The 27,224-nt window shown below is 43.9% G+C and overlaps 1 protein-coding gene across 6 annotated transcripts in view; it reads left to right on the plus strand.

Annotated features, from left to right (window-relative positions):
• The window catches only part of ARHGAP26 (Rho GTPase activating protein 26), a 496,856-nt gene that overhangs the window by 53,832 nt on the left and 415,800 nt on the right, over positions 1-27,224 (plus strand). The window contains exon 1 of one of the 6 annotated variants that reach the window (XM_061189775.1): positions 23,940-24,115. The exons of the other annotated variants lie outside the window; for them this stretch is intronic. Coding sequence (XP_061045758.1) covers positions 24,094-24,115 — 22 coding nt within the window. The 5' untranslated portion in view covers positions 23,940-24,093. Of the gene's footprint in view, positions 1-23,939; positions 24,116-27,224 lie in introns of those variants that run through there. 6 annotated transcript variants of the gene reach the window in all.

The raw sequence follows: 27,224 nt of genomic DNA on the forward strand, positions 1-27,224 counted from the left end.
GCATGGTTTCATTCAGTCACTGAATAATCATTTACTAGATTTCCTCTGTGTGCCAGGCACCAGGATTATCATCGTGAGCAAACCAGACACGAGTGGCCGGTGGGGTAGTTAGGACTCACCCTAGGATTGCCTGGCTCCAAAGCACATGACTTGTCACTGTACTGTGTTCTTTCTCACAGAGTTCTAGTGGTGGAAGGGAGAGGGAGGCCCACCCCCTTGCCGAGGCCCCTGAGGTGCGGTGATTTCCCTGGGTCCCTGGCCACAGAGCTGGGCGTGCTGCAGCTCTCAGCACTGAAGCCCAGGGCAGTCCACTGTCCTCTATGCCTGTTTCCACCAAGCCCTTCTGCCTCTTACTACTTCAAATGCCAAGACTTGAAAAATTTGAAATACTTGATCAAAACCTGGTTTAAATGTTAGGCATTTGCCTGCTTTTAAAAACAGAGGATGCTTAAGCAGAGGCCAGTTTTTTTCTTGGTGACTCAGGTCTGTTATTATGTGTTTCGTTCATGTACCATGTAATTTTGTGTTTTCATTTTCAGTTTTTCATTTTCTTCCCCTTTCTCTGTCATTTGTCACCTCACCTGCAGTCACTGAGATTGTCACTAACTGCCTCTCACTCCCTTTGGGTTGATTGTTTCTAACCTGCTGTGAATGAGGACACTGAGCTTCTGGGCTTTTTATTCTATTTTGTGTGTGTGTGTGAAATAAAAAGCAGGAAGTTGCTGGGTGAGACTTGAAGAATACGAGCCAGTGACTGTGACAGCCAACTCTGGAGTTGGCCTCCTGGCCTCCGTGGTTGTTTGTATTCAGGTCCCCTGGCCTGTGGTCACGGTCTTGCTACAGCCCTGGTGTCTGCTGGAGGGATTGAGAGCTCAGCCTTTGGAGTCCAAGGGACCCAGCTCAAATCCGGGCTCCCGTACATATTTGAGATCTGAGTCAACTTAACGTCTCTAAGCCAAAGTTTTCTTATCCTGGCACAGCAAGCCTTCCATAAATTATGTCCTCTGTTATTAATGGTGATAGTGGAATTTGCCCTATTGGTGGAGAATGGGGCAGCATGACCAGCGATAGCATGGTAGCACAGGTAACTGTGTAGAGTGTGGATTAAGAGCATGGCCTTTAGGGCCAGGAAGACCTGGGGTCTAGTCCTTGCTTCCCCTTCTGCCAGCTGGGTGACCAATAATAGAAGGATATATATAACGTAGAGGTCAACAGTGCGGGTACTTAAGTTAACGTGGGGGCCCATTTCTAGCTCTGCTGACCGAAATCTAGAGGTTGCTTCTGGTTTTTCACCTCCAAAATGAGGATGGTAGAAGAACCTGCCTCTCAGGATTGTTGGGGGATGAGCTTAGTGCATGTAAGTGCTTCACTTAGTGCCTGGCACATGTAAGAGCTGAATAAATGTCAGTTGTTACCAGCTATGACTCCCCCTGGCATCCAGGAAGTGTTGATATGCTTTTTATTCCTTAAATGTTGTGGTTTATGTCCTCTTTTCCAGCGCTGTAATCAATTTCAAGATCACTCTTCCTGGTCTTTGTTCCCTTGGCTTTTCTCGGTCTAGCAAGGATTGAAGTAGGACTAGTAGATGGTTTGTTTTGGGAACAGTTGCACACCCTCTTCTGGGGGAAAAGACGCTTTGCTTTGGGAAGTTCCTTCACGGGTAGGAATTATCTCCGTATTGGGGTCCTCAGCCTGGAACCGCCTGGGAAGCTCTGGCAGGTTGTATGAAATGCTGGAGATACTCAGGAGATAAGTATCTGTTAAAAATGGAAAGTGTTGTCCTCGTTGACATCTCTGCTCGTTCTTACAGAAAAAAATTGGAGTGCATTTTAATGGAAGGATTATTCCTGCACCTTGTACTATTCTACTTTTACCGATTTAATTTTTCTTGTCACAGACTTTTCTTGGGCTTACAGAATATGTATCATAAAACAAGTCATTATGAATTAAGATTATTTTATCCCCTTTTTGTTTCTTTTAAGCCCAACACATAAACCAAGGTCCTTCCTGGCCAATTCTAAAATGGTTGTGAAATTGAAAATTCAAAAAATATATTATTCTTTTACACAAAGCCTTTTGTTTTGACACGAATTTGCTTTCCTTTTCCTGATAATTAGTAACTAAAATACTATGTCTTTGGGTTAGTTTAAGAAGAAAGGCTTTCCTCTCCTGTGCAGGGGACTGGTGATTGACAGCTGCTGTGAGGCTGGGGATGGTCTGATTTTACAAGGATTTGTCGTGTGGGTGATTCTCTGTATTTCAGGGGGTTGGCAGCACCCTTAGCACTCTCAGGGAGAGCTGCCGTGTGGCTCTTATGTGGTGTTGCCCAAATCTGGTTTATGCCTCCCCTACCAAGACTCGGACTGTTGTGCTAGGTGATTGTGACAAACAGAAGGTGCTTCTCGTTTCTCCGTCAGCCTGACCTTGTCCTCAGCCCAAACCAGCTAGTCTGACTGCATTTCTGCTTGACCTACCTAGGTGCTTCTGTGCTCAGGGTCCTCACTATTGCTGTTATTGGAAATTGGCCACTGTGTTCAAGGGAAAGGCACGGTTTGATGATGTAGGTTAGTAAGTGCTGGTTAGGCGTGTGCTTTTGTGGAGTCAGGGAAAGGCTGGTCCTGAAAGGGAGGGGAGGAGGCTTTGAGGTTACTGTAAGATTTCCTTGATTGAAACCTGGTAGAAGGGAGAGAGAAGGCTGTATACCCACTTCCTCCCTGCCGAGGACCCAGCCAGGATGGACTGTATGTCCTGGGTCACAGCTGCTATCTCAGAATGATTATTAATAGTGCCCCTTTTCTCAAAACTGCCCTGGTTTGGATATGGTCACCCAATGTATGGATCACATCAGGTTCCTTTGAAACCTTTGTCAATAGGAATGAGCATCAGCTTCCAGTGGGGTTTTTCCCCAGTAGATGATGATAAGAGTGAGGCTGCCTCCTTGGCCTCCACCCAAGTCAGCAAGAAAGAATGGTTCTGGAAATGGTTGTTACAAGTTCCGCCCTTATTAACTTGAAAAAGCTACAGATCTTCAGAGCAGTGAGCCCTTTAGATCCTCACAGTGGGAGAGAGGAAGGGACGACGTGATGGGATTGGGGTCTCTGGATTGAAAAAGCAAAACTTCAAGGCTAATTGGCTAAAATCAGATATGTTAATTGGGAAGAGTATGAAACCTAAAGGAAATGAATGATGAGCTTACCCAGTATCACCCAGCCTAGTAGGTAAGAGTGAACCCAGAGTGGGTGCCCAGAGTGTCTGGCTCTCTCTGCTGCCCCTTGCTCTCTGCCATATCGGCCTAGCGTCTTCAGTTCATGGCTCTGATATTCCCATCATGCAGGGGATGAAACTGATTCAGACCCTGAGCCACTGTTCCAGCTGGGAAGTGGCAGAGGCAACATTCAAACTCAGAGCTTTATACTGTTGTTGCCTTGGAGAGGTACAGATGATGGCTGTTTTTGGCCTGATGAGAATAGTAGGAAGGGGTGATTAGTGTTAGGATATATTGATCCATGGTGCACCATTTTTGAGCCTATCTGTGTGCGTTGTCTTTCCCTGGAATGCTGGGCAAGCCTCAGGAACATAGCACGTGGGGATGTTATTCATGTTCAATAAATGTCAAACAGCATCCACAGATTTTTGGGTTTCTAAATTGAAAGAAGCTGCTATTACCGGGGCTTCTTGCAAGCCCTGAATTGCTAGCATTTTTTAAAAAACAATTCTAACAGAACAGCTCATTACTTTCAAGTACGGTTTAAGTATCTGGCTGAGAAAAGCAAGGTGATTTTTGTATCTTTTAATTAGTGCAATTGAGGACAGCTATGGTGATAATAAAAAATTATTTTCTGGTGGTAATGAGTTGTGGTAGAGGGTAGGAAGAAGAAGTGAAGGATTTCCAAAACCCCCAATTTTCCCATTTGTGTAAAATTTCCACAGGTTGGAAATATTTCTGAGAGTGTGTTATACTCTGTTTTTCTATAATTTTCTACTGTATTTTTTCATAGTTGTGATGACCTATGAGTCATCACATTGATTTTTTTCAGTGAATGGTCTGCTGAACTCAGACTTTTTAATTAGTATAGCTGTGAAGGTGGATAAGAAAAATCAGCCTTCAAAAATTGTTACTAATAGTACAAGTTTGCACTGGGGCTAACTGACCACATCAGCATGGTTTTGTACGTTTTTCTCTCAAGCAGCTGCTGTGGGAGACGGAGAGACAGACAGACAGACACACACACACACGCACGCACACACACGGAAGCCACTGGGAGTTAAATCCATTTGCCATTAAACATTTTGATGGTTGTACTTAGTCCAGCCAGACCACTCCATACTCCACCCCCTCTCAGTTTGTATCATTTTCTTTGATAATCTGTTTCCACCTACATGCCTGCTCTCAGATCTCCATAGCTACATCAAAATATGTATGAGGTTTGTTTTTTCAGACAGGCAAATGTGACCTTGTAGATATGCTCCTTTTATTAAGTTTTACACAAAATGCTCTGAATCCAGATTATAAGAGCACCTACTTTTGAGGGATGTTTGTGAGGATTAAAGGTGATAATCCATACACAATTCCTGTTGCGATGCCTGGCACACCCATAGATGCTCAGCCTGTTAGCAGCTGCCTCTTTCTCGCTTTCTGGGGCTCCCTGCTCTGCTCTCCGTACTGTTTTGAAACAACTTGTCCAAGGGTCCCACTGATCACGTGGAAGCCAGATCCAAATGCTCCGTCTCAGCCATTCGATGTCTCTGTGCTCCTGCTGGTTCTGAACACTCCATCCAGCCTGGAGACATTGCTTTTCTGGTTCGTGGCACTGCGTCACCCTGATTCTCCTGCCGCTCTGACCTTTCCTTGTTTCCTTTCCTTGGTTCTTTGGCCTCTTTTTCTGTTGTTTGAAGATGATGGTCTCTGAGTTTCTGTGCTCAGTTCACCTAAGTTTCCTTAGCTATCTTACTCACTTCTGTGGATGATGTTCAGGTATCCACCTCTGGCCTGACGTCTGGGGTTCATTGCATCCATTTCCAGCTGACTGACTAGCATCTCTACCTGGATTTCACCTGGCAGCTCAGATTCAGCATGCCTCACATGCAAACCACCCGCCCATTCCTTCGGCAAAGCATATTCTCCTCGTCCCATCCCTTGATGTTTGGATGGTCAGCTCTTCCCCAGCCCCCCCACAACCCAGGCCTGACATCCTCCCTTCCCCTTATAACTATCTTTGCCGCTTTTTCCTTCTCTGTGTCTCTCATCCAGTTGGTAACAATTTCCTGTGGATCTGACCTGGGTGATACCCCTTGCATCTACTCTTTCCCCTCTCTCCCTGCTACTAGCACCATAGATATTCCTATTGTCAGCACCACAGCACTCAGTTGACTCCTGAAATGGCTTCTAACGGTAGTTCTCACCTCCTGTGTTTCACATCTGGATCCAGACTTACTGCTTCCTCATTAATTGTTCTAAAGCACAGGTTTGGATATATCACATCCAGGTTCAAATTCTTCCTTTCTTTAAAAATTAAAAAAAATTTTTTTATACAATTTTAAATAATATTTTTTAAATTAATTAATTAATTAATTAATTAATTAATTAATTTTGTGCCAGGTCTTAGTTGCGGCATGCAGGATCTTTAGTTGCGGCATGAGGACTTTCTTAGTTGCGGCATGCGAACTCGTAGTTACAGCATGCAGGCTGGATCTATTTCCTTGACCAGGGAACAACCCGGGCCCCCTGCATTAGGAGCGTGGAGTCTTGCCCACTGGACCACCAGGGAAGTCCCTTTTTTATATAATTTTTAAAGGTTACTTTCCATTTACAGTTATTGCAAAATACTGGCTATATTCCCTGTGTTGTAAATACATCCTTGAGCCTATCTTACAACCAATAGTTTGTATCTCCCACTCCACCACCCCTATATTGCCCCTCCCCCCAGCCCACTGGTAACCACTAGTTTGTTCTCTGTATGTGTGTCTGCTTCTTTTTTGTTATATTCACTAGTTTGTTGTATTTTTTAGATTCCACATATAAGTGGTATCATACAGTATTTGTCTTTCTCTGTCTGACTTATTTCATTTAGCATAGTGCCTTCCAAGTCCATCCACGTCGCTGCAAATGGCAAAATTTTGTTCTTTTTTATGGCTGACTAGTATTCCATTGTATATATAAACCACATCTTCTATATCCATTCATCTGTTAATGGACACTGAGGCTGCTTTCATATCTTGGCAATTATAAATAGTGCTGCTATGAACAGTGGGGTGCGTTTGTCTTTTTGAATTAGTGTTTTTGTTTTCTTTTGGATATATACCCAGGAGTGGGATTGCTGGGTCATATGGTAGTTCTATTTTTAGTTTTTGAGAAACCTCCATACTGTTTTCCACAGTGGCTGCACGAATTTACATTCCCAGCAACAGTGTACGAGGGTTCCCTTTTCTTTACATCCTCGCCAACATTTGTTCTTTGTGTTCTTTTTGATGACAGCCATTCTGACTGGTGTGAGATGATATCTCATTGTGGTCTTGATTTGCATTTCCCTGATGATTAGTGATGTCGAGCATCTTTTCATGTGCCTGTTGGCCATCTACATTTCCTCTTTGGAAAAATGTCTATTTGGTTCTTCTTCCCATTTTTTAATCAGGTTGTTTGTTTTTCTGATGTTGAGTAGTATGAGCTGTTTACATATGTTGGATATTAATCCTTTATTGGTAATATCATTTGCAGATATTTTCTCCCATTTGGTAGGTTGTGTTTATACTCTGTCGATGGTTTCCTTTGCTGTGCAAAAGCTTTTAAGTTTAATTCAGTCCCATTTTTTTTTTTTTAACATCTTTATTGGAGTATAATTGCTTTACAGTGGTGTGTTAGTTGCTTTATAACAAAGTGAATCAGCTATACATATACATATATCCCCATATCTCTTCCTTCTTGCATCTCCCTCCCTCCCACCCTCCCTATTCCACCCCTCTAGGTGGTCACAAAACACCGAGCTGATCTCCCTGTGCTATGCGGCTGCTTCCCACTAGCTATCGGTTTTACATTTGGTAGTGTATATATGTCCATGCCACTCTCTCACTTTGTCCCAGCTTACCCTTCCCCCTCCCCGTGTCCTCAAGTCCATTCTCTAGTAGGTCTGCGTCTTTATTCCTGTCCTGCCTCTAGGTTCTTCATGACCTGTTTTTTTTTTTTTTAGATTCCATATATATGTGTTAGCATACGGTATTTGTTTTTCTCTTTCTGACTTACTTCACTCTGTATGACAGACTCTAGATCCATCCACCTCACTACAAATAACTCAATTTCATTTCTTTTTATGGCTGAGTAATATTCCATTGTATGTATGTGCCACATCTTCTTTATCCATTCATCTGTCGATGGACACATAGGTTGCTTCCATGTCCTGGCTATTGTCAATAGAGCTGCAGTGAACATTGTGGTACATGTCTCTTTTTGAATTATGGTTTTCTCAGGGTATATGCCCAGTAGTGGGATTGCTGGGTTGTATGGTAGTTCTATTTTTAGTTTTGTTTTTTTTTTTTAATTTTATTTACTTATTTATTTTTGGCTGTGTTGGGTCTTCGTTTCTGTGCGAGGGCTTTCTCTCGTTGCGGCAAGCGGGGGCCACTCTTCAGCGCGGTGCGCGGGCCTCTCGCTATCGCGGCCTCTCTTGTTGCGGAGCACAGGCTCCAGATGCGCAGGCTCAGTAATTGTGGCTCACGGGCCTAGTTGCTCCGCGGCATGTGGTATCTTCCCAAACCAGGGCTTGAACCCGTGTCCCCTGCATTGGCAGGCAGATTCTCAACCACTGCGCCACGAGGGAAGCCCTATTGTTAGTTTTTTAAGGAACCTCCATACTGTTCTCCATAGTGGCTGTATCAATTTACATTCCCACCGACAGTGCAAGAGGGTTCCCTTTTCTCCACACCCTCTCCAACATTTATTGTTTGTAGATTTTTTGATGATGGCCATTCTGACCAGTGTGAGGTGATACCTCATTGTAGTTTTGATTTGCATTTCTCTAATGATTAGTGATGTTGGGCATTCTTTCATGTGTTTGTTGGCAATCTGTATATCTTCTTTGGAGAGATGTCTATTTAAGTCTTCTGCCCATTTTTGGATTTTGTTGTTTGATCTTTTGATATTAAGCTGCATGAGCTGCTTGTAAATTTTGGAGATTAATCCTTTGTCAGTTGCTTCATTTGCAAATATTTTCTCCCATTCTGAGGGTTGTCTTTTTGTCTTGTTTATGATTTCCTTTGCTGTGCAAAAGCTTTTAAGTTTCATTAGGTCCCATTTGTTTATTTTGTTTTTATTTCCCTTTCTCTAGGAGGTGGGTCAAAAAGGATCTTGCTGTGATTTATGTCATAGAGTGTTCCACCTATGTTTTCTTCCAGGAGTTTTATAGTATCCAGTCTTACATTTAGGTCTTTGATCCATTTTGAGTTTATTTTTGTATATGGTGTTAGGGAGTGTTCTAATTTCTTTCTTTGACATGTTAGCTGTCCTGTTTTCCCAGCATCACTTGTTGAAGAATCTGTCTTTTCTCCATTGTATATTCTTGCCTCCTTTGTTGTAGATTAATTGACCATAAGTGCGTGGGTATATTCCTTCGCTCTCTATCCTATTCCATTGATCTATATTTCTGTTTTTGTGCCAGTACCATACTTTTTTTTTTTTGGCTGCATCACGTGGCATGTGGGATCTTAGTTTCCCAACCAGGGATTGAACCCGTGCCCCCTGCATTGGAAGTGTGGACTCTTAACCACTGGACTGCCAGGGAAATCCAGTACCTACTGTTTTGATCACTGTAGCTATGTAGTGTAGTCTGAAGTCAGGGAGCATGATTCCTCCAGCTCTGTTCTTCTTTCTCAAGATTGCTTTGGCTATTTGGGGTCTTTTGTGTTTCCCCATATTCTTTCTTGACTTGCTGTTGTGCGTGAAATTATGAAGACATACCAAAATCTTATACCTGTCTTTGGTGCACCTTATCAGAAGACACATAGGATGAAGTTTTTCAGCCATTGTTCTGGTCACAGGTAATAGTCTATTTTTGGGGTCACCTTAATGGTCCACCGGTGAGGTGAAATGTCAGTTTTCATTTAATAATGATATAGACTGAATTGTGCCCCCCCCCAACTTATATATTGAAGCTTTTATACTCAATGTGACTCTATTTGATAGGGTCTATAAGGAGGTAATTAAGTTAAATGAGATCATAAGGGTGGGATTGGATAGGATTAGTGTCCTTATAGGAAGAGACATGTGTGTGCACGTGTGCTCGCTTGTCTCCTCTCTCTTTCTCTTCCTCCCTCTCTCTCCTTCCCTCCCTCCCTCCCTCCCTCTCTCTCTCTCCCCCTCTCCCTCCTCCTCCCCCCTGCCCCCTCCATGCGTATGCACGAAGAAGAGGTCATGTGAGCACACAGCAAGGAGGTGACTGCCTGCAAGGCAGGAAGAGAGTCCTCCCCAGAACCCAACCATGCTGGCAGCCTGATCTCAGGCTTCCAGTCTTCAGAACTGTGAGAAATAAATATCCGTTGTTCAAGCCACCCAGTCTATGGTATTTTGTTATGGCAGCTTAAGCTAAGACGAATAACAAATACTTATTTTGGATCTTTTGTGTGCCCAGCATGGGACATATAGGAAAACATGGCCACCGCTGCCATGCAGTTTAGGTAAATCCTCTTGTCGTCACCCTGACATCCAGCAACTTTCAGTCAAAATATATTGAGTGCCCATTAAGAGCAAAACACTGTGTTGAGCATTGGGTTTACAAAGAAAATGAAGAGCTCAGAGCCTAGAGGGAAAGAAAGATAGATAAATATATTATTGTGATTCAGTGGGAGTTGAGTCTGGTAAAATGTTCAAGATATGTAAACAGCTGAAGGGATGATTCCAGGCAAGGAATGTAAGTAATGGATGAAGTTATAAAGAGATACTAAAAGAGAAATAGATTATAATATTAATCACCTTTATTTCAACACGTTTTTCCAGTTTTTTACTTTCTTTTCTCTTTTGATTAAGTAAAAAGTGAAGAATACTTGTACCTTGTAGAAAATTTGAGAATTACAGAAAGTTATAAAGAAGTAGGAAGAAAGACACTCATAATCCTACCACAAAGAGAGAACCTCTTTTCTCTCTCTCTCTTTTTTTTTTTTTCTGGCCATGCCTCGTGGCTTGCGGGATCTTAGTTCTTAGATCTTAGAACAGGGATTTAACTGGGGCCGCGGCAGTGAAAGCACCGAGTCCTAACCACTGGGCCACCAGGGAATTCCCTCTTTTCTCTTTTTAAATGTCATTTTTTAATGTCATTTTAAATGTCTGTGTATTTCTACTTTATGGATATAATATAATTTCCTTATCTAATCTCCTAACTTTAAACATTTAGAGTATTTCCATTCTTATTTTTTCGCTGTATTAAAGAACTTGATAGTTTCATACATAAATCTTTGTCCCCATTTAATAAAATCATTTCCTTTGAATAGAGTCCTTGAAGAGGAATTATACTTAGTCGAGGGATATAAACATTGTTAAGGGCTTTGGGGATGTCCTACCAACCACAGACACTTGTTGAGTTCTTTCTGTGTGAACAAATGACTCTGCTTGGCTTTGGCATGAGAGTGCTGGGACTGGGGGACAGAGAGATGAGAAAGAGATGTGGCCTTATGGAGTTTGTGTGATCTCTTGCAGAATGTTTGGTCCATGCCAAAAAGTCCTTGAAATTTGGTCCTGTCCAAAACTTTCATTGAGACATTTGGTCCATGATTCGTTAAATGATAAAAACATTTACTTAGTTAAAATTTTATTTACGTTATTTATTTACATTATTTATTTACATTACATTATTATTATTTACATTACATTATTGTAATTCATGATGAATTTTGGGTTTCACATTTATTCTTGTTCATCCTCATCATGAAGTTTGTCAGGGTTACTCTTAAGTCATTGAGCAATTTTTCAGGTATATATTGACCTGATTACTGGTTTTATATTCATTATATGCGTAAACAATTTCAGTAATATGAATTTGATCTTGTTGGTATTGTGTAGTTGGTGGCTGTATTTGAGTGTGACTACCAAGAGCCTGGGTGCTAACTTGTTGATTGCTTTGCTGTTCATCTTTTAGTATGTCAGCAAATCTCCAGATTGAGGTATGGTGCACTACCATCAGCTCTTGAAATTTGCTGCGTCAGCACAGCGTTGTTCATCCTGTGATTGCCATTCAGTACTGACATATATATATTCCGAGTTTCTGGTGGAAATCTTGAAGCTTCTGGTCATCTTCTGCCATGCCTTCCATGGGCGTACATTTTCTCAACATAAACCATTAGGTCACCTAACTTTTCTTTTGCGTTCCTCATAGTGCTTAAAAGTTTCATTTACATCTTCCAAAGGCACAAATGGAAGTCCAAACAACATGGATGACACTTACGGGTGTTACTTTCCATTGTTGTATGCTCAAGTGTTAGACCCAAAGAAGATATGTTTTGTCACAGTGATTGTGAAAAGTGAAACAAGCATCCTCTCACTTGTGCATTCGTTAGGAGTAGTCTAATCCCATTTATATTTGCAATTCTGAAATCCATCATGTGCAGTGAAGGGTTAATGTTGAGATTTCTTTCCCTTGCAAATGCAAGTACTTTCTCATATGTAAATCTGTGTCTTCTCACCTTTTCATTGTTAGTGCATGAATCAATGGCATAGTCTAACCCAGTGCTACACTGTGCACAGTAAATAACTGAGTGAACTGTGTTGGTGCCCCCTTGAAGGTGCCATTATGGATAATGTGGGACTGGCACTTAAATATTGAATATTGTCATAAGTTATGTAAATAGGAATTCTGTCGTCATCTTGAGCACAGGGCTCATGCATAAGAAATGGTTTTCTGTGTCTGGTCACTTTATTATATTCCTCTGGAGTTTGAATTCCATGCGTTGGGTTTGGGTTTGAAGTTGGGTTTAAAGGTTGAAGTCTGCTTTCAATTCTATTTACTTGCCTCTTTAACGAGTTTCTTTCTCCTAACATTAATAGGACCTCATCAACATGAATATCATGAAGAGTTCTTAGAAGTACCTGTGATAGTGTTGCATTTGGTTCCTCTTCTGTGTGTCCTTTTAACCTATTCAGGGTTTTCCTTCCTTCCCTTTAGCACCAATGTTGTGCTGCTGTTTTCCTGTCCCATCTTGACTGATTGTAATGTTATCCGAATCCTGACTAGTTGTACATCAGGCATTGCAAGTTCTCCTCTCCAAAGTGCCAGTGCCTTTTAGTCCTATCTCTTTTAAGGAAATGGAAATGGTAACAAAAACCATTATAATGCAGCATTGGCTTTTCTATTGTGAGTATACTATTTCTGCCATATTCTGGTGGAATTTTCAAATAAAGATGTTACATTGCCAAGCAGCAGAAGAAGGGTTATTATTGTTATTATTTTTTCTTTTGCAGCTGTCTGACCAATGGTCAGTGGTTTACTGGTAGGGGAAACCTTACTAATGTCTTATGGATTCGACACCTGATTTGGTCAGGCTGAGTCAGCCAGTAGGTAGGCACTAGTGAGGGTGTGGTGGTCCCCACCAATTGACTGATAAGTGTGGGAGTCACACCCACTAAAACCTCTCTAAATGGTGTCAGACATTTTTGTGGGTACTGTGATCGTACCTCCATACGGCACTGATTCAAGGGAAGTATTGCCTCTTAATCCTGGGTGATGGGGTAGTTGTATGGGAGTTAATTAGATGCCTGGTATCCCCCTCATGGTGACTCTCACACCCAGACCTCTATGTGGTAGGAGACAAGCAAGGTACTTTGTAAAGTGTTTACATTACACTTGCCTCCCGTTTTACATAGCAGCTTGACCAAGCTCCTCTTTTCAAACTCAGCTTTTATTGAATGACCCAGCCATATCCAGCCAAATGCCCAGTAACAACATATTAATGCACCATACATCAAGAGATTCCATCCTCAACTTGTCAGTCATCCTCTGTTCATTTCTCTAACTGTAGGACTCTTCCTGGCTATGCATAGTTAATATAAATCCTGCTCTTTTGCAGGATTTGAACCCTGACCCATCTACCTAGCCCCACGTGGCATTGCCAGCTAGACTACTGAGGCAAGAAGGGTTATCATTGGCAATACAGCCTCAGTACAATTATTGGACCAGTAAGACATGGTAGTATTTTTTTATGTATTAATCCTGTAAACCAAAAGTGTAAGTAAATGTTACGGGCTATTTGAACCCAGGGACATTTTCCAAGCATGGGTGTTTTTGGCCGGGCCAAACATCAAGGACCATGTAGCATGGACCAAATATACTCATGGATTCTTTTTTTTTAAAAATAAAATTTATTTATTTATTTATTTTTGACTGTGTTGGGTCTTCGTTGCTGCGTGCGAGCTTTCTCTAGTTGTGGTGAGTGGGGGCTACTCTCATTGCGGTGGCTTCTCCTGTTGCGGAGCACAGGCTCTAGGCGTGAGGGCTTCAGTAGTTGTGGCACACGGGCTCAGTAGTTGTGGCTCACGGGCTCTAGAGTGCAGGCTCAGTAGGTGTGACTCACGGGCTTAGTTGCTCCGCAGCATGTGGGATCTTCCTGGACCAGGGCTCGAATGTCCCCTGCATTGGCAGGCGGATTCTTAATCACTGTGCCACCAGGGAAGCCCGACTCATGGATATTTTTGATAGGACCAAATTTCAAGGAACTTTTGGTGTGGACCAAATGTCTTAGTGGATGTTTTGGACAGGGGCAAATGTCCACTAATCTTGTGACCTACCAAGGGAGACATACCTGTGAGTGCAGAAGCTCTGAGGACCTTTTACTTTGGAAATGATTTATACAATCTTTCTGAAATGACATGAAAATTTCAGCACTTGAATATCTTGACCTAGGCATTACAAAGTTTCCTGGGGTTTCAGGGATGTCTTTAGATTCATAAATGGGTCATGTTTTTGGCAAGGAAGAAACATGCTCATATTTAATAAGTGAGGTTCAGTTTTTAAAACTGGACTTGTGTGTGTTATATGCTTCTCTGAGGAAATTTTGATCAACAGATAAGAAATTGTGAGCATGATCATTTATTTCCTTTAGCTACATACCTTTGCTTCTCTAAGAGACTTTGCCAAGAGACGCTTATTTTAAACTTAAAAATGGAAGTTTAGTACATATCCAAAAAAGTCCACAGCTTCAGGATTGCACAGTTTGATTATCACAAAGTGAATGCGCCTGTGTAATCACTGCTCAGGCCAAGAAATAAAATTATCAGCATCCCATAAAGCTCCCATCCCATCCCTTCTCTCTTAAGGTAACCACTGTTGCTAAGTTCCAGCAACCTAGCTTTTGCCTGTTCTTGAGTTTGAGAAGTTTGAGATAATTTTTGAAATGAGTTTCCAAAACAAAGTAAACTCCAGTTAGTGTACCTGTATCCCTTATCTCTTGCTGTATGACCAATCACCCCAAACCTTTGAGACTGAAGGTGACCATGGTGTCTATTCCGGCAACTCAGTAGATTGGCTGGGTGCTTCTCTTAGCCTCTCCTGGGCTCACTCATGCAAGTGTGTCTGGCTGGGACCCAAGGCCTCTTCCATGTGGTCTTTCTTCCTGGGCTTCTCCATGGAATGGCAGTCTCAGGACAGTGTTCCAAGAGGGCAAAGGTGGAAGCTTCAGGTCCTCTTGAGGCCTAGGCTCTGGAATCCACGCAGCATCAGTTCTGCCGTGTTCTGCTGGCCAAAGCAAGTCACAGGGCCAGCCCAGATTCAACGGAGTGGAGAAATGGACTCCACTTCTGTATAAGAGGAATGGCAAATTCATATTGCAGAGAAGCTTGCGTTAAAGATCTGTGGCCATTTAACAATGTGCCATACTCCTGAAGAGTGCTATTCCTACTGTGTAGACCAAGATTATTGTTAGTAACAGAACTTTACTTACAATATTGAGGCTCTGGTCCACCTGGTCCACAGGTGAACAGTGTCACTTGTTAGAGCAAAGTAGCCTGGGGCAGGTGGGGCGTCAATTTTATCTTCCTCTGATAGAAAAGGATTGGATCAGAAATAGAAAGAAGTGCTTTTAGGGATTGACTTTTTTTGAACCAAGTTTGAGCTTTATCACATCTTTTCTTTATCTTTTCTTTTCTTGGTATTTCTTTCATGGTTGAGGTGGCCTCTGCCTAGCTCATGAAGTGATATAAAGCTAATGCTTTACCAGCACACAAGCTTTTCTGGAGTTTAAATAGGTGTTCTCAAAGCGCATGGCAGTTTGAACCATCAGAGGTAAGATTTATGGTATAGAGACCCCTTCTCTTCTCTTCTGGCCATAGACTCCCAGTGTAAGAGAGTATCAAGGAGGCCTTATTCATTTAACTCCTGGGTCCTGGAATCTGAATTAAAATGAAATATTCAAGGTAATATCAAGGCTTGATACAACGAGAGGCTCTGACTCATAAAAATACCCAATTTATATGTTACCCAATAGATGCTAATGGGTGATTTTCTTTGAATTGTTTTTACCCAGGTGTCTTTTTAGAACTGAGTGAAGGGGTGTTTTGGGCTTGATTGAGTGATGATAGTAGCAAGAGTGGGTTCCCTTTGTTGAGCCTTTTCTATGTTCAGGGAGAGCATCGAGCTCAGTGCTTTACTCTCATTGACTCATGGAGCTTTGGGGGACTAAAGGAAGCAACCTATGGTTAGCACATGGTACAGAAGAAAAGCCCAATAAGGGCTGGCTAATAACACAATGAGGTAGGCAGTAATAGCTTTCATTTAATTGAGCACTTGCTGTGATCAAGGCTCTTTATTTGTATTCACTCATACAGTCCTCACAAAACTCTTTAAGATTGGTTCTCTTATTATATCCATTTTGCAGATGAGGAAATCCAGGCACAGAGAGTTGAATTACAGAGCTAGTTAATGGCAGAGCCAGGATTTAAGCCCATGCTGAGTCCAGAGCCTTGGTAACCATGCATGCTTCTCTCAGGAATGGAACCCTTGCATTCCTTGACATGATGTCTGGATTGTTAGAGAGCAAAGGCAGGATAGCTGACCCTGTTCCCCAGACCCCAGCCTCCTCTGTTGTTGAATTCCAGGGCCAGGCACCCTAGGCGGTGGTTAAGTCACAAGGCCCTGAACTGACATGCCAAGTCACTGCCTCACTCGGTTAATGATCTCTCTGGGGTTTGGCTTCTCCCTGAATCTAGGGTTCATTCTTAGCCCCTGGAGAGAGGTGCTGGCTTTCTGAAAGCCCAACAGCCTTCTCCTCTGTGATGAATGAGTCCTATAGATCATTTACAACTTTAAAGAAGTTTTCCTTCCTCCCAGTACTGGAATTCAATATAACACCTGTAAAGCAAGAGCTAAATGCCCTTACCTGGGTGTGTTTATTAGGCCACCTTTTCTCTTTGCTCTGTTTTGGGCTTCAGATGATACTGAGTCTCTTATGCACCCAGTCTGAAGTAATCACCATGGTTTTCATTGGCATCAATGGGTGTTTTGACACATCTCAAAGGCATTTGTTTTCATAGGAGTTGTCCCTGGGTTACTTAGAAGAGTGAAGATTGGAAGAGAATTGCAGGGTGCCCCCATCTTTAGTCTCCCTGCTGAGTAGTTTGAAGATGTCTGAAACTGCACAAATATAAATAAGACTTTATGGCTCATTTTTTGCTTACCTCTTTCCCAATTTAGAAAAACTTTGGGTCAGATACCATGTTAGGCATCTCACATACATTAGTCCATCTGTTCTTTAAAACAGGTCTATGATGTCGGTGTTATTGTGCCCATTTTACAGATGTGGAATCTGAAGGAAGATGATGTAACTTGACCCAGGTCAGATAGGATGTATCCCATGTGGTGCTGGGATCCGGACTTGGGGTTTTCTGATTTCAAGTCCTGTGCTTTTTCCTTGTGACTTACCCCAGGCTGCCTGTCCTTCAGACACCCCTTTAAATCTCTCACAGAACAAATTTGGAAACCCAGTGTTTGTATAAACCCATTCTCTGGAACTTGCCATAGTGAATACTCTTTCTCCTCCTCTGCACCAGCTTTCCGTTTTCCCTCTGAGTCCCCAGGATGAAGTAATGAGGTTTGGAGGCGAGAGGCCTGGGATTAGGTTCCCTTTAAGTTACTTGGCAAGAGAAAACAAGAGAGTGGACATCATGAGAAACTTTCCCATTGTATTTCTGAGCACGGTAGAGGATACTCTGTCGGAAAGTCCTGTTCTTCCCGTAAGAGGAATTAAGAAAGGGAGGGAAGATCTTGGTGAAATACTATTTGTTCACCCTCTCCCGACGACCAACCTCAGTGCTTGTGTTCACTTCTTTGCTCTCCTCTTTTCCCACCTCCCTTGCAGTTCCTCCTACTAAAGACATCATTCTGACGTGGTATCTTGTTTTTTGAGCTTCATTTGAGCTCTTTTGGGATGATAAGAAGACCCACTTTTTCTGCTGTGGTTCCCAGCTGGCCCACTTTCTCTCCTCCTCTGTCCTGTTCTTGTCCTTTGGTTCTTTGTAGAGCTGAGGAGTATAGGCGTTTACCTTTAATTCTCAATGGAACAAAACAAAACAAAAAAGAAATGCAAAGAAATGAATTTTGCAGTGAGATGGCCAAAGGTATAATGGTGTAAGAACACAGGTGTCGGGTCAGGTAAACCTGGGATAGAATCAAGGCTCTGCCACTTACTGGCTGTGTCACCTCAGGCAGTTATTGAACCTCTGACGGTTGTGAACATTAAAAATAATTAAATGAATGAAGCATCCCAGGCAGTGGTCTTGCACACAGTGGGGCTTAATAAATTAGAGCTCTTAGTTCATTTGCTACAAATGCACAAAACAAGGGGGTATCTGAGGGACTTGGTTCTAGTGGTCAGCTTGTGGGATCAATTTTGAGAAGGAGGCACGTTTGGGATTACCTAGTCTGAAGCCTGCATTTTATTGAGACCCGGAGAAGTTAAGGGACTGTGTCCCAGCTGTAGAACTAGTTAGAGGCAAAGCTGAGACTAGAAGCCAGAACTTCTGACTCTGAGCTTATGCTATTTCTGTGGCATCATGACTGATTTAGTCCGGATATTTACACCAGCATCTCTAGGGTAGGGTTTGTTGGAGTCACCTGTCCCCACAGGTGACTGTTAAGAAAGCAACTTCCGGAGGCTTCCCGGGTAGCCCAGTGGTAAAGAATCCGCCTTACAATGCAGGGGACTCGGGTTCGAGCCATGGTCAGGGAACTAAGATCCCACATGCCACGGGGCAACTAAGCCTGCGTGCCACAACTACTGAGCTCGTGTGCCTCAACTAGAGCCCACGTGCCGCAAACTACGGAGCCCATGCCCTCTGGAACACTCGTGCCACAACTACGGAGCCTGCGCGCCCTGGAGCCTGCACACCACAGCTAGAGAAGAGGAAACTCGCACGCCACAACTAGAGAGAAGCCCGCACACCACAGCGAAGAGCCTGCACACCGCAACGAAAGATCCCGCATGCCTCAATGAAGATCCCACGTGCCGCAACTAGGACCCAATGCAGACAAAAATAAATTAAAAAAAAGAAATAATAATAATAAAAAAAAAAAAAAAAAGAAAACAACTTCCTGGACTCCATCCCAGACTATTAAATCAAAATCTCTGGAGGTGTAGCCAGGGATCTTCGTTTTAACAGACACCTCTGATGATCCTTATACATCTTATGAGTTTACAGTTGTATGAGTTGACTATAAATTTGAGCCTCATGGTTCTTGTGCTGTAATAAGAGTTGATACTTACAGAGTTATCCCAAAGCATTATGGCTTCAGTCATAGGAAAAAATTGTCATCTACTGATGTTAACGTTAGTAATAATGATGCTCATGGCAGCCGCTGCTTATGGAGTACCCACCCTGGGCCAGGTATGGTCTGAGTGCCTTTGGGCGCTTAGAACAGTGTCTGGCATATGGTAAGCACTTTATAAGTGTTAGCTATACTCACCCCTTTGAGGGTTATTATTATCTCCATCACAAGTACAATAAACTGATGTACAGAGAAGTTAAATAACCTGCCCGAGGTCACACAGCTGCTAATTGGTCGAGCTGGTATTTGAACTCATGTATGTCTGATGCTGACACCCATGTGGGATCATAGACATATGCATGTGAAATGTTCTTTCAATAAATAGTGAAATTTAAAGGATTTTCCTCATTAGAAGAATATCCTTCCAAGTTTGGTTGATTAAAGTCTGCCAAAACAGATCTAAGAGAGCTCTCACACAGGTAAATAATCCCTATTCTGGCTTATTCAAAACAAAAAAGTTCTGGAGTAAGGCTTTTCCGAGAGTGAACAAGCTGGTAAGAAGAGCTTGCTCAAAAGGGAAATGTTCTCCCTTTCCATTCTGTTCGTGCGAATGAAATGGACAGTGAAGGGGGAAGATGGCAGCTGGCCGAAGAGCCAGACTCAGCTTCCTTGAGTCCAAAGAGCTCAGAGACCGGAGAACTTGGAAAAGCTTTGTGTGCTGTGCGGTTCTGTATTTTTTCTGCTTCTTGTTTTATGACTTTCCTTGACCCAGAGATTTTGGGATTGTATATTTGTATGTAAATATACACTGTATGTGGACTGAAGTGTTGTCCCCCCCCGCCCCCCCTTAGGACATGGCGGTGAGAACTACAGATGAGGGACTGTTATTACTGATTTGGTATGTTGTTCCAGCTATGGTGGCTGAAAAACAAACTACCTCAAAACTCGATGGTTTTAAAGCAACGAGGTTTATTTTACTCATGGATCTGCAGTGTGGACAGGGCTCATTAGGGACACCTTGTTTCGGCTCTCCCCAGCGTCAGCCAGGGTGACCTGAGGGCTGGGGCTGGAATCACCTGACTCATTGGCCCACTCACATGTCTGGCACCTGGGCTGGGAGGGCCAGAACAGCTGGGGGTGGGAGCAACTGGTCATCCCTTTATGTGGTCTCTCTGTATGGTCTCTCCAGCTCCACAAGGTGGCTGTGGGCTCCCAAGTCATGTGTCAAGGCCAGGAGGGAGTGCACACCGGGCAGATGCCATCTTGGCTCTTGATCTCGCCTCTGAAGTTGTGCAGTATCGCTTCCGCCATGTTCTTTTGGTTGACGCTGTTGCAGTGGCCCATTTGGTTCAAGGGGAGGGGAATGTAGTCCCACTGCTTGATGGATGTCTGTGTCTCACTCATCGTAAGAGTAACACGTGGGTTGGGCTGTGTTGGTGTGGCCATCTTTGGAGAATATAATCTGCCACATATATGTTGACTCTACTCTTGCTAAATAGGCTCATTCAGGGCCTGGGTAGTTTATTGAGTCCCTGTATCATCATGGTTAGTGTGATTTATGAATTTGCAGTTGTTACAAAGGCTAAGCTTACACAGTTTTTGGGTAGAACCTGAACTGAGTTTACCCACAGCCATGTGAATATATGATGGGGAGGGACTGGCAAAGCTTTACCTCATCATGGAGGAATAATCCATAGATTACTTTTTTCTTTCAGGAAGAAACAAGCCCATCATCTTTGTTCAGAAGCCTAGGCAACCTCACAAAGCACGTAGTTACTGTTAAGTTCCTTTGTCAATTGTTTAATGGGGCCAAAAATGTTCTACATGCTTGTGAACAAGGCAGACAAAGCTCTACTCTTATGAAACTCAGATTCACGTGGAAAAGACAGACGGTAAACAAATAAATGGATAGAAATTTTAGATAGTTATAAGGTTCCTAGGTAAACAGATGGGAGAGCCCGGGGTAAGTGGTAGTTGCCATGATGTTATTTCAGCCTCGTTAGTTGGCCAACAGAGTCAGCAGAAAAGATATCTGTGGAGTTTCATATAGCCTTCTTCTTGGGCTCCCCGTATACATACTCCATTCATAAGCTGGGAGAAAATTTTCAAGGAATGGCTAGGGTAAGCGTGGGCTTGTTCACAAAATCCTAGAATAATAGTTGGATTAGCCACCCCTTTAACATCTATCCTGCAAGTTTTTTCCCTTCTGTTCTCCCTCTAAGAAAAGGTTCAATAGAGGTAATTTAGGAACATAAAAAGAAATGTTCCTTTCACACGGTAGATAGTAAACACATGTAATTCATTTATTTTCCCTGACATTGAAAGTGTGAAAAGTCGTAAGAACAGATTTTATAAATGTATGAAAACTGGATCCGTAACAGGTTATTTCGGGAGGTTAGTAACATTAGGATATATCTTTTACCGCATGAGGATCTACAAGGGCTTCTGTGTGGTTTTCCTCTCACCATCTTATCGCACCCATACAGTAAATATTAGTAATGTGCCTTCTTTGTGCCAATCTCTGGGGGCTGAGGATAAAACAGTAAGCAGGGGCCTTGTGTTCATGGAGGCAAACGAAAAGGAGAGCAACCAGGCAAAATAACTGTAAGTCACAAAAATTTCCAGGAAAGAAACGAATCATGGTTGATAGAGAGGGACCGACTTTAGGTGAGGCGTCAAGGAAGGGCTCTAAGGAGGTGGTGAGTGGTGTCAGTGGTGGTGCTAAGCCAGCTGCCTAGGCTGGAAGATGTATTGGGCCAAATCCGAGACCTCACTGGTGCTACGCTTACACTGTAACTGAGGACGGATTGGATGAGCACTGTGGGTGCTGTGGTTCCTGCAGTGTATTGAGTCCTTGAAGTTTAATAAGAACGCTTTGCCCTGACCTGGGTGGTCCGGGGTGACTCTTCAGTGACACCGAGGGAGGCCACCTTTGCAGAGCTTCTCTCACTCTGAGCCCAGGTCTGATGGAAACTATGGATTTCTTGGCTCTGCTTGAAGCTTGTCCCATGAGTGCGCGGGAGCAAGAGTTGTCAAAAGTCTGACTTCATCTTGGCTTCCTAGTTTTGGTTTCCCAGTTTTCCTTAGTATTTTGTTGGAGAGTAGTTGCTAAGTGACAGATCTCTCCGGCTGGAGCAAAGGAGATGGCCAATTGAAGAGGGTGTGAGTCCTGTTGAAGGATGACCTAGGAACAGAAATCCAGAGAGAGAGAGAGTTTCATTTCCAGAGGGAGGTACTGTTGCAGAATTTCCCACGTTCATTGTGTCTACCTCTCGCCACTGCTCTTGTGATCTCTGCTCTCGGTTTTGGGGTTCATAGACTTTGGTGGCTTGGTCAGAGCCAAGCAAACCTCAAGTCTGGTGGTAATTACTGGAGTGAGGTGGCCTGGTGTATGAGAGTGCATTTACCCTGGTAGAACATTGTAGAACTCTTCAAGGGGGAAAGGGCCTTTAAATGGGAACATTTGGTTCAAATTATTTTGATTTGTGTTAATGGGTGGGTTCCAAAGTCATGACTTGCTTTGGGAAATTAATGGAGAACACTTGCAGGGTATTATGTGTGCGCTTTTTTTTCAAGTGATATTTCCTCTCCATTCTTCTTTGGTCACCTTTCCTTATTCTAGAGACACTCTACTAACATTTTGGAGTTTTGTTCTCTTTGGAGAAGGCATCTTTTCTTGAAATTGTTCTTGAGAAGAGAGGAGTGTGGAATGTTCTGGGTATGTCGGTCCGTGCAACAGAAGGTTCATGGTTACATCCTCCTTTACCTCATCTGTTAATATCCTCACCTCACATATACTTTGTATTATTTAAGCCCCTGTCTTGTATGCTTCTGAGCATAACTGATGCTTGGCTTAGTGGAGTTTATCTTGGGTTCAGTACCTAGCATAAAAAGTGTTTTGGATTAGGATAGAGTGGAATAATTAAGTTCCTCACTTTCTGGAAGGACTAGGAGAAGTAGATGTGTAGAGGTCCCATGGGTAGAACCCAATATTTTATCTGAAAACACATAGTAGTAAGAGCAATCTCTTTTGTCACCTACTAGCCCTATGACTTTGGACAGGCTACTTAAACTTTCCAAGGCTAATTTCCCATCTGTAAAACAGGGATGGGAATTCTCTCAAAATTCCATGCATTTTCAGGCTTAGATGAGATAATATATGTAAAAGACAGTGCAGAGTATAATTATTTAATAAATGCAGCTGTTATTGTTAATAGTTGTTTTATGTGTGGAGACGTCATCGGTGGTGCTAGAGTTGGTATATTCTGGCTGTGAAGAGTGGGTCCAACTCATGAAAATTATCTTCCTTGAAGAATCACATCAGTTAGATGTGTTTCTTGTAGGGATGAAGGGGCTGTGAGTCAGAGGTCTCCCAAACCTTTGTTCTCCCAAGCCCTTGTCCACCAAAATCCTGGCTTTTTCACCTGTTGGCATATCTGGCTCAGAGGTGGACCTGCCCCACCTTTGAGAACTTCTTATACTTATTTTCTGTTTTTCTTTTCAGTATCTGGAGAAGCCTGCCATGAATATTCCCTACCTCCTGTAATCACCCTGGAGGTTTCCAAGACCTCTCTGCACCTCAGATGATGTCGGAGAGTTGGCTCTGGGACCCAGGCTTGCTCCCAAGTCTTGCTGGCTGCCGCAGCTGGCTTCCCTAGCAGGCAGCTGGAGGGGAGAGTGTGATCACTGCTGGGAGCCAAAGTGAGGACTCTCTTTCAGCAGCATTTGAGCAGAGTTCAGGGACACAGGGAGGTGGGCTCATTGAAGCAAACAGTGTGGGGTTCATTGACATAAAGATGGCACCTTCGATCACTAGGACATGCGATTTCACCAGATTTTAATAATTACAATAATGCCCTACCATTCATGAATGCTTACTGCATCCCAGATGTGCATGGAGTAGTCATTTATAATCCCCATTTTTCCAGCAAGGAAATTGAGGCTTTTGGTACTGATGTAACACACCCAGCTTTCTGTATACTTCCTTACGACTTCTTGTTTCTTTCCTGACGTCTAGAAAATTTCTCAGTGTCAGTGTGTGAAGACAGGAAGGATGGGTGTAGTGGAAAGATTGTTGAACTGTAAGTCAGGTTCTAACCCCCGCCCACCCCACCCCCCTTCCCTTCTGCCCTTCCTTCCACCCTTCCTTCTAGTTTGTAAGATCTGGGGCTTGGCCTGGAGAAAGTGACACTATGATGTGGTGACGAGGATCCTGAGCCCTGGCCTCACACACTCCTGGGGTTGCATCCTGGTTCTGCCATTTGCTCATCCAGGGGCCTTGGAAAGCGGTATCCTCTTCTAAGCCTCAGTTTCCTCATCTGGGGATGGTGACTGTCATCTTCCACTGTCGTGGGGACTGAGTGACATGACACATGGTAAAGCACCTGGTAAGTATCATTACATGTGAACTAAAAATTAGAGATCATTTTATGTTATTCTCTTTTTCTCAGACATTCTTGTTTTCCCTTAATGAGTTGGTGGTTTTAAAGCCTTTTTTTGAGGGGAGTATCACAGACTTTGTTGAGAGTCTGATGGATGTTCTGGACTGTCTCCCAGGAAAGTACATGTTCACCCCAAATCATATTCAGTTTCAGAGGATTCAGGCAGGACCTTCTAAAGCTCCTTGTCTGTGAACTCCAGAAGGAAACGCTCTCAGACGATTGTGGCCTCCTTTCCGGAGGGACCCTGCCTTATCTTCCCTCTGCCCCCTGGCCCTTAGCTGAGGCCGGGGTGCATGGAGCAGCCCTCCCTGAGGACTGGGGGATGGGCTTTCTTTTCCTCCTCCACTCCATATTCTAACAAGCAGCCTCCTGCTTGCTTGGCCCTGGCGTTGCTGCCCAGAACACACACCAGCAATGTCCTTCAGGAGTGAGCTGCCCGGGGAGCAGGGAAAATCAGTCTTTGTCTTCCTGGCTGGCTTATTTCAGGGATAAGAGAGGGATGAAGGGAGAGGGAGACCCTGGGATTCCAGGAATGACCAAGCTCCTGTGTATTGATGGTCTGCTGTGTGCCAGGAACTGTCCTAGGTGCTTTGCAGTCTTTTTTAAAATAAATTTATTTATTTTATTTATTTTTGGCTGTGTTGGGTCTTCGTTGCTGCCCGCGGGCTTTCTCTAGTTGCGGCGAGTGGGGGCTACTCTTCCTTGCGGTGCGCGGCCTTCTCATTGCGGTCGCTTCTCTTGTTGCAGAGCATGGGCCCTAGGCACACGGGCTTCAGTAATTGTGGCATGCGGGCTCTAGAGCGCAGGCTCAGTAGTTGTGGTGCACGGGCTTAGTTGCTCCGTGGCATGTGGGATCTTCCCGGACCAGGGCTCAAACCTGTAGCCCCTGTGTTGGCAGGCAGATTCTTATCCACTGCGCCACCAGGGAAGTCCCTTTGCAGTCATTTCTGATCCTCACAAGAACCCTCCCTACCAGGTGGATGCGGCTCTCACTCTCACTTTACAGATGAGGAAACTGAGGCTGAGAGAAGTTAACTGAGCAGGGCAAGTGGCAGAGGTGGGAGTTAGGTCCAGTCTGTCTCAGTCAGGGAGTACCTCTGTGCCGTGCTGTTCCCCGAGACAGAGTCATCCTCCGGGGTGAAGGGCAACTTCACGCCCTTTGCTGTTGATAAAGGAAATGCTTTTCCTCCTGGGGCCCAGACATCTGCAGATGCCGGCTTTGTTATGGGCTCTAGATGGCCTTCTCAGTGCTGAACTGCAGATGTGTATTTTTAGAAAAGGAAGAGACTTCTGTGTCTACTGTTTATGTACAGAGGCATATCAGTTTCTGAAGACTAAAACCAGCTAAAGCAGCCAAGTTGTCTGCCCTGGTTGATGTCCAAATGCTGGTGGCCGATCTCCCGGTTGGCTGATATTTGCTGTGATGGCTTGAGGGGCAGGACTGACACTCGGGTCTCTTTTGTTGATAGACTGAGTGCTGAGTCCCCGAAGGGATCTGTGTCTGCTTTCTCCTGAGTCTGGGCTTGCCACCAGCACAGCTCTTGGCATATTGGCAGCTGGTTGGCGACATCCTTCTCTTCCGTTTCCTTGTTTGCATTTTCCCCTTTCGATCCCCACCCACTGGTCTTTCCCCCTCTGTAAGACCAGCTGCATTTTAAGTTCTTGTTATTGTCAAAGAGGTGTAGTTCATGTGCCACACTGAGATTGGCCACATAATTCCTGTAAAGAACCATGTACTGGTTGCTTGGAGTGCACGGGGCCAAGCTGCCATTCCTGGAAGCAAGGGCAGTGCACGGCGATGTTGGAGTCCCTCTGTGTCCCCATTGTCTGCCTACGTTTATAGCTGACAGACACCAAGTGCTCCTTATGTGCCAGGCAGTGGCTCCATGGATTATCTGTCCACTCCTCCAATCAGCACTCTGAGGGTAGTTCTGGGATTATCTGGATTTTCCAGATGAGAAGAATGAGGCTTGGATAGGCGCATGACCTGCCCAAGGTCACATGCTGGGATAGTGCCTGCACTCAGGTGGGAGCTGAGGTGCATGCATGTGTGAGTCGAGGATGAGTCAGCTCAGAGCAGGAGGAGGCTGGGGTGTGCCACCCTGAGGCACGTCGTCTTGCTCCCGGGAGGCTGTCCTTTGGTGTGGCACAGGTGAACCAGAATTCCAGGTCCTCTGGAGGATTAGTCTTGTTGACCTTCTCTGCCCTGACAAAGAGGATTTGGATGGGATTTCTCTCCGGTGGGGATTTTGTCTTAGGGAGGGCTGCAGAACTGGGCCTGCTGCTCCTGGGAGGTGCTGTGTCATTCCTGCTCACCCCGCTGGTGTCATCTCTCACACTGTTCCCCCTTAGAACAATGCATCGGAAAGACACTGGGGAGAAAGAGGCTACATTTTGTGCTGCCCTGTGAGGGTCTATATATAGAATGTTAAGTAACCACTTGTAAGACGCTTGCTTCTCTTATTTTGGTAGTTTAGCTGATGCCCTTCATTCTTTTCGTTTCATGCATTCATTTATTCATTCATCCATTATCTGTTGATTAGTATGATTAAAGCACGCACATATGCCAATAGCTCTCCCTTAAAGGATGCTACCTTTCTAGGGACAGAAAGATCCAGAACCAGTCAGTGTGCTAAGGCCTTTTCCTGTATTATCTCAGAACAGCCCTGTGAGGTAGGTAGGAAACTGAAGAAAAGAAGGGCAGTAGAGCCTAGTGATTAAGAGAGGTCCTGGGTGGAGGGCTGCCAGAGTGGGAACCTCTGCTCTGCTGCTTGGTGTCTGTGGACTTGGGCAAATCACTCAGCCTTTCTGATCTTCTGTTTTCTCATCTATGAAATAAGGATGACAGTGCCTGCCTCATAGGATTTTGAGGATCAAACGAGACAATGTTTGTAAATTTCATAACATTTCTCTGGTACATGGTAAGAACTCCCTAAAAGGTGGCTATTTTTCCTTTTATTATTTTTAGGTATTCTTATCTCCTTGTTTTAAAGATACAGAAACTGAGCCTTGGGGAGGCTGTCCCAGCCCAGCCCAAGCCCAGGTCACAGTGAAT

Source organism: Eubalaena glacialis, chromosome 4, assembly GCF_028564815.1.
Source record: "Eubalaena glacialis isolate mEubGla1 chromosome 4, mEubGla1.1.hap2.+ XY, whole genome shotgun sequence".
In the NCBI taxonomy this organism is placed as follows: Eukaryota; Metazoa; Chordata; class Mammalia; order Artiodactyla; family Balaenidae; genus Eubalaena; species Eubalaena glacialis.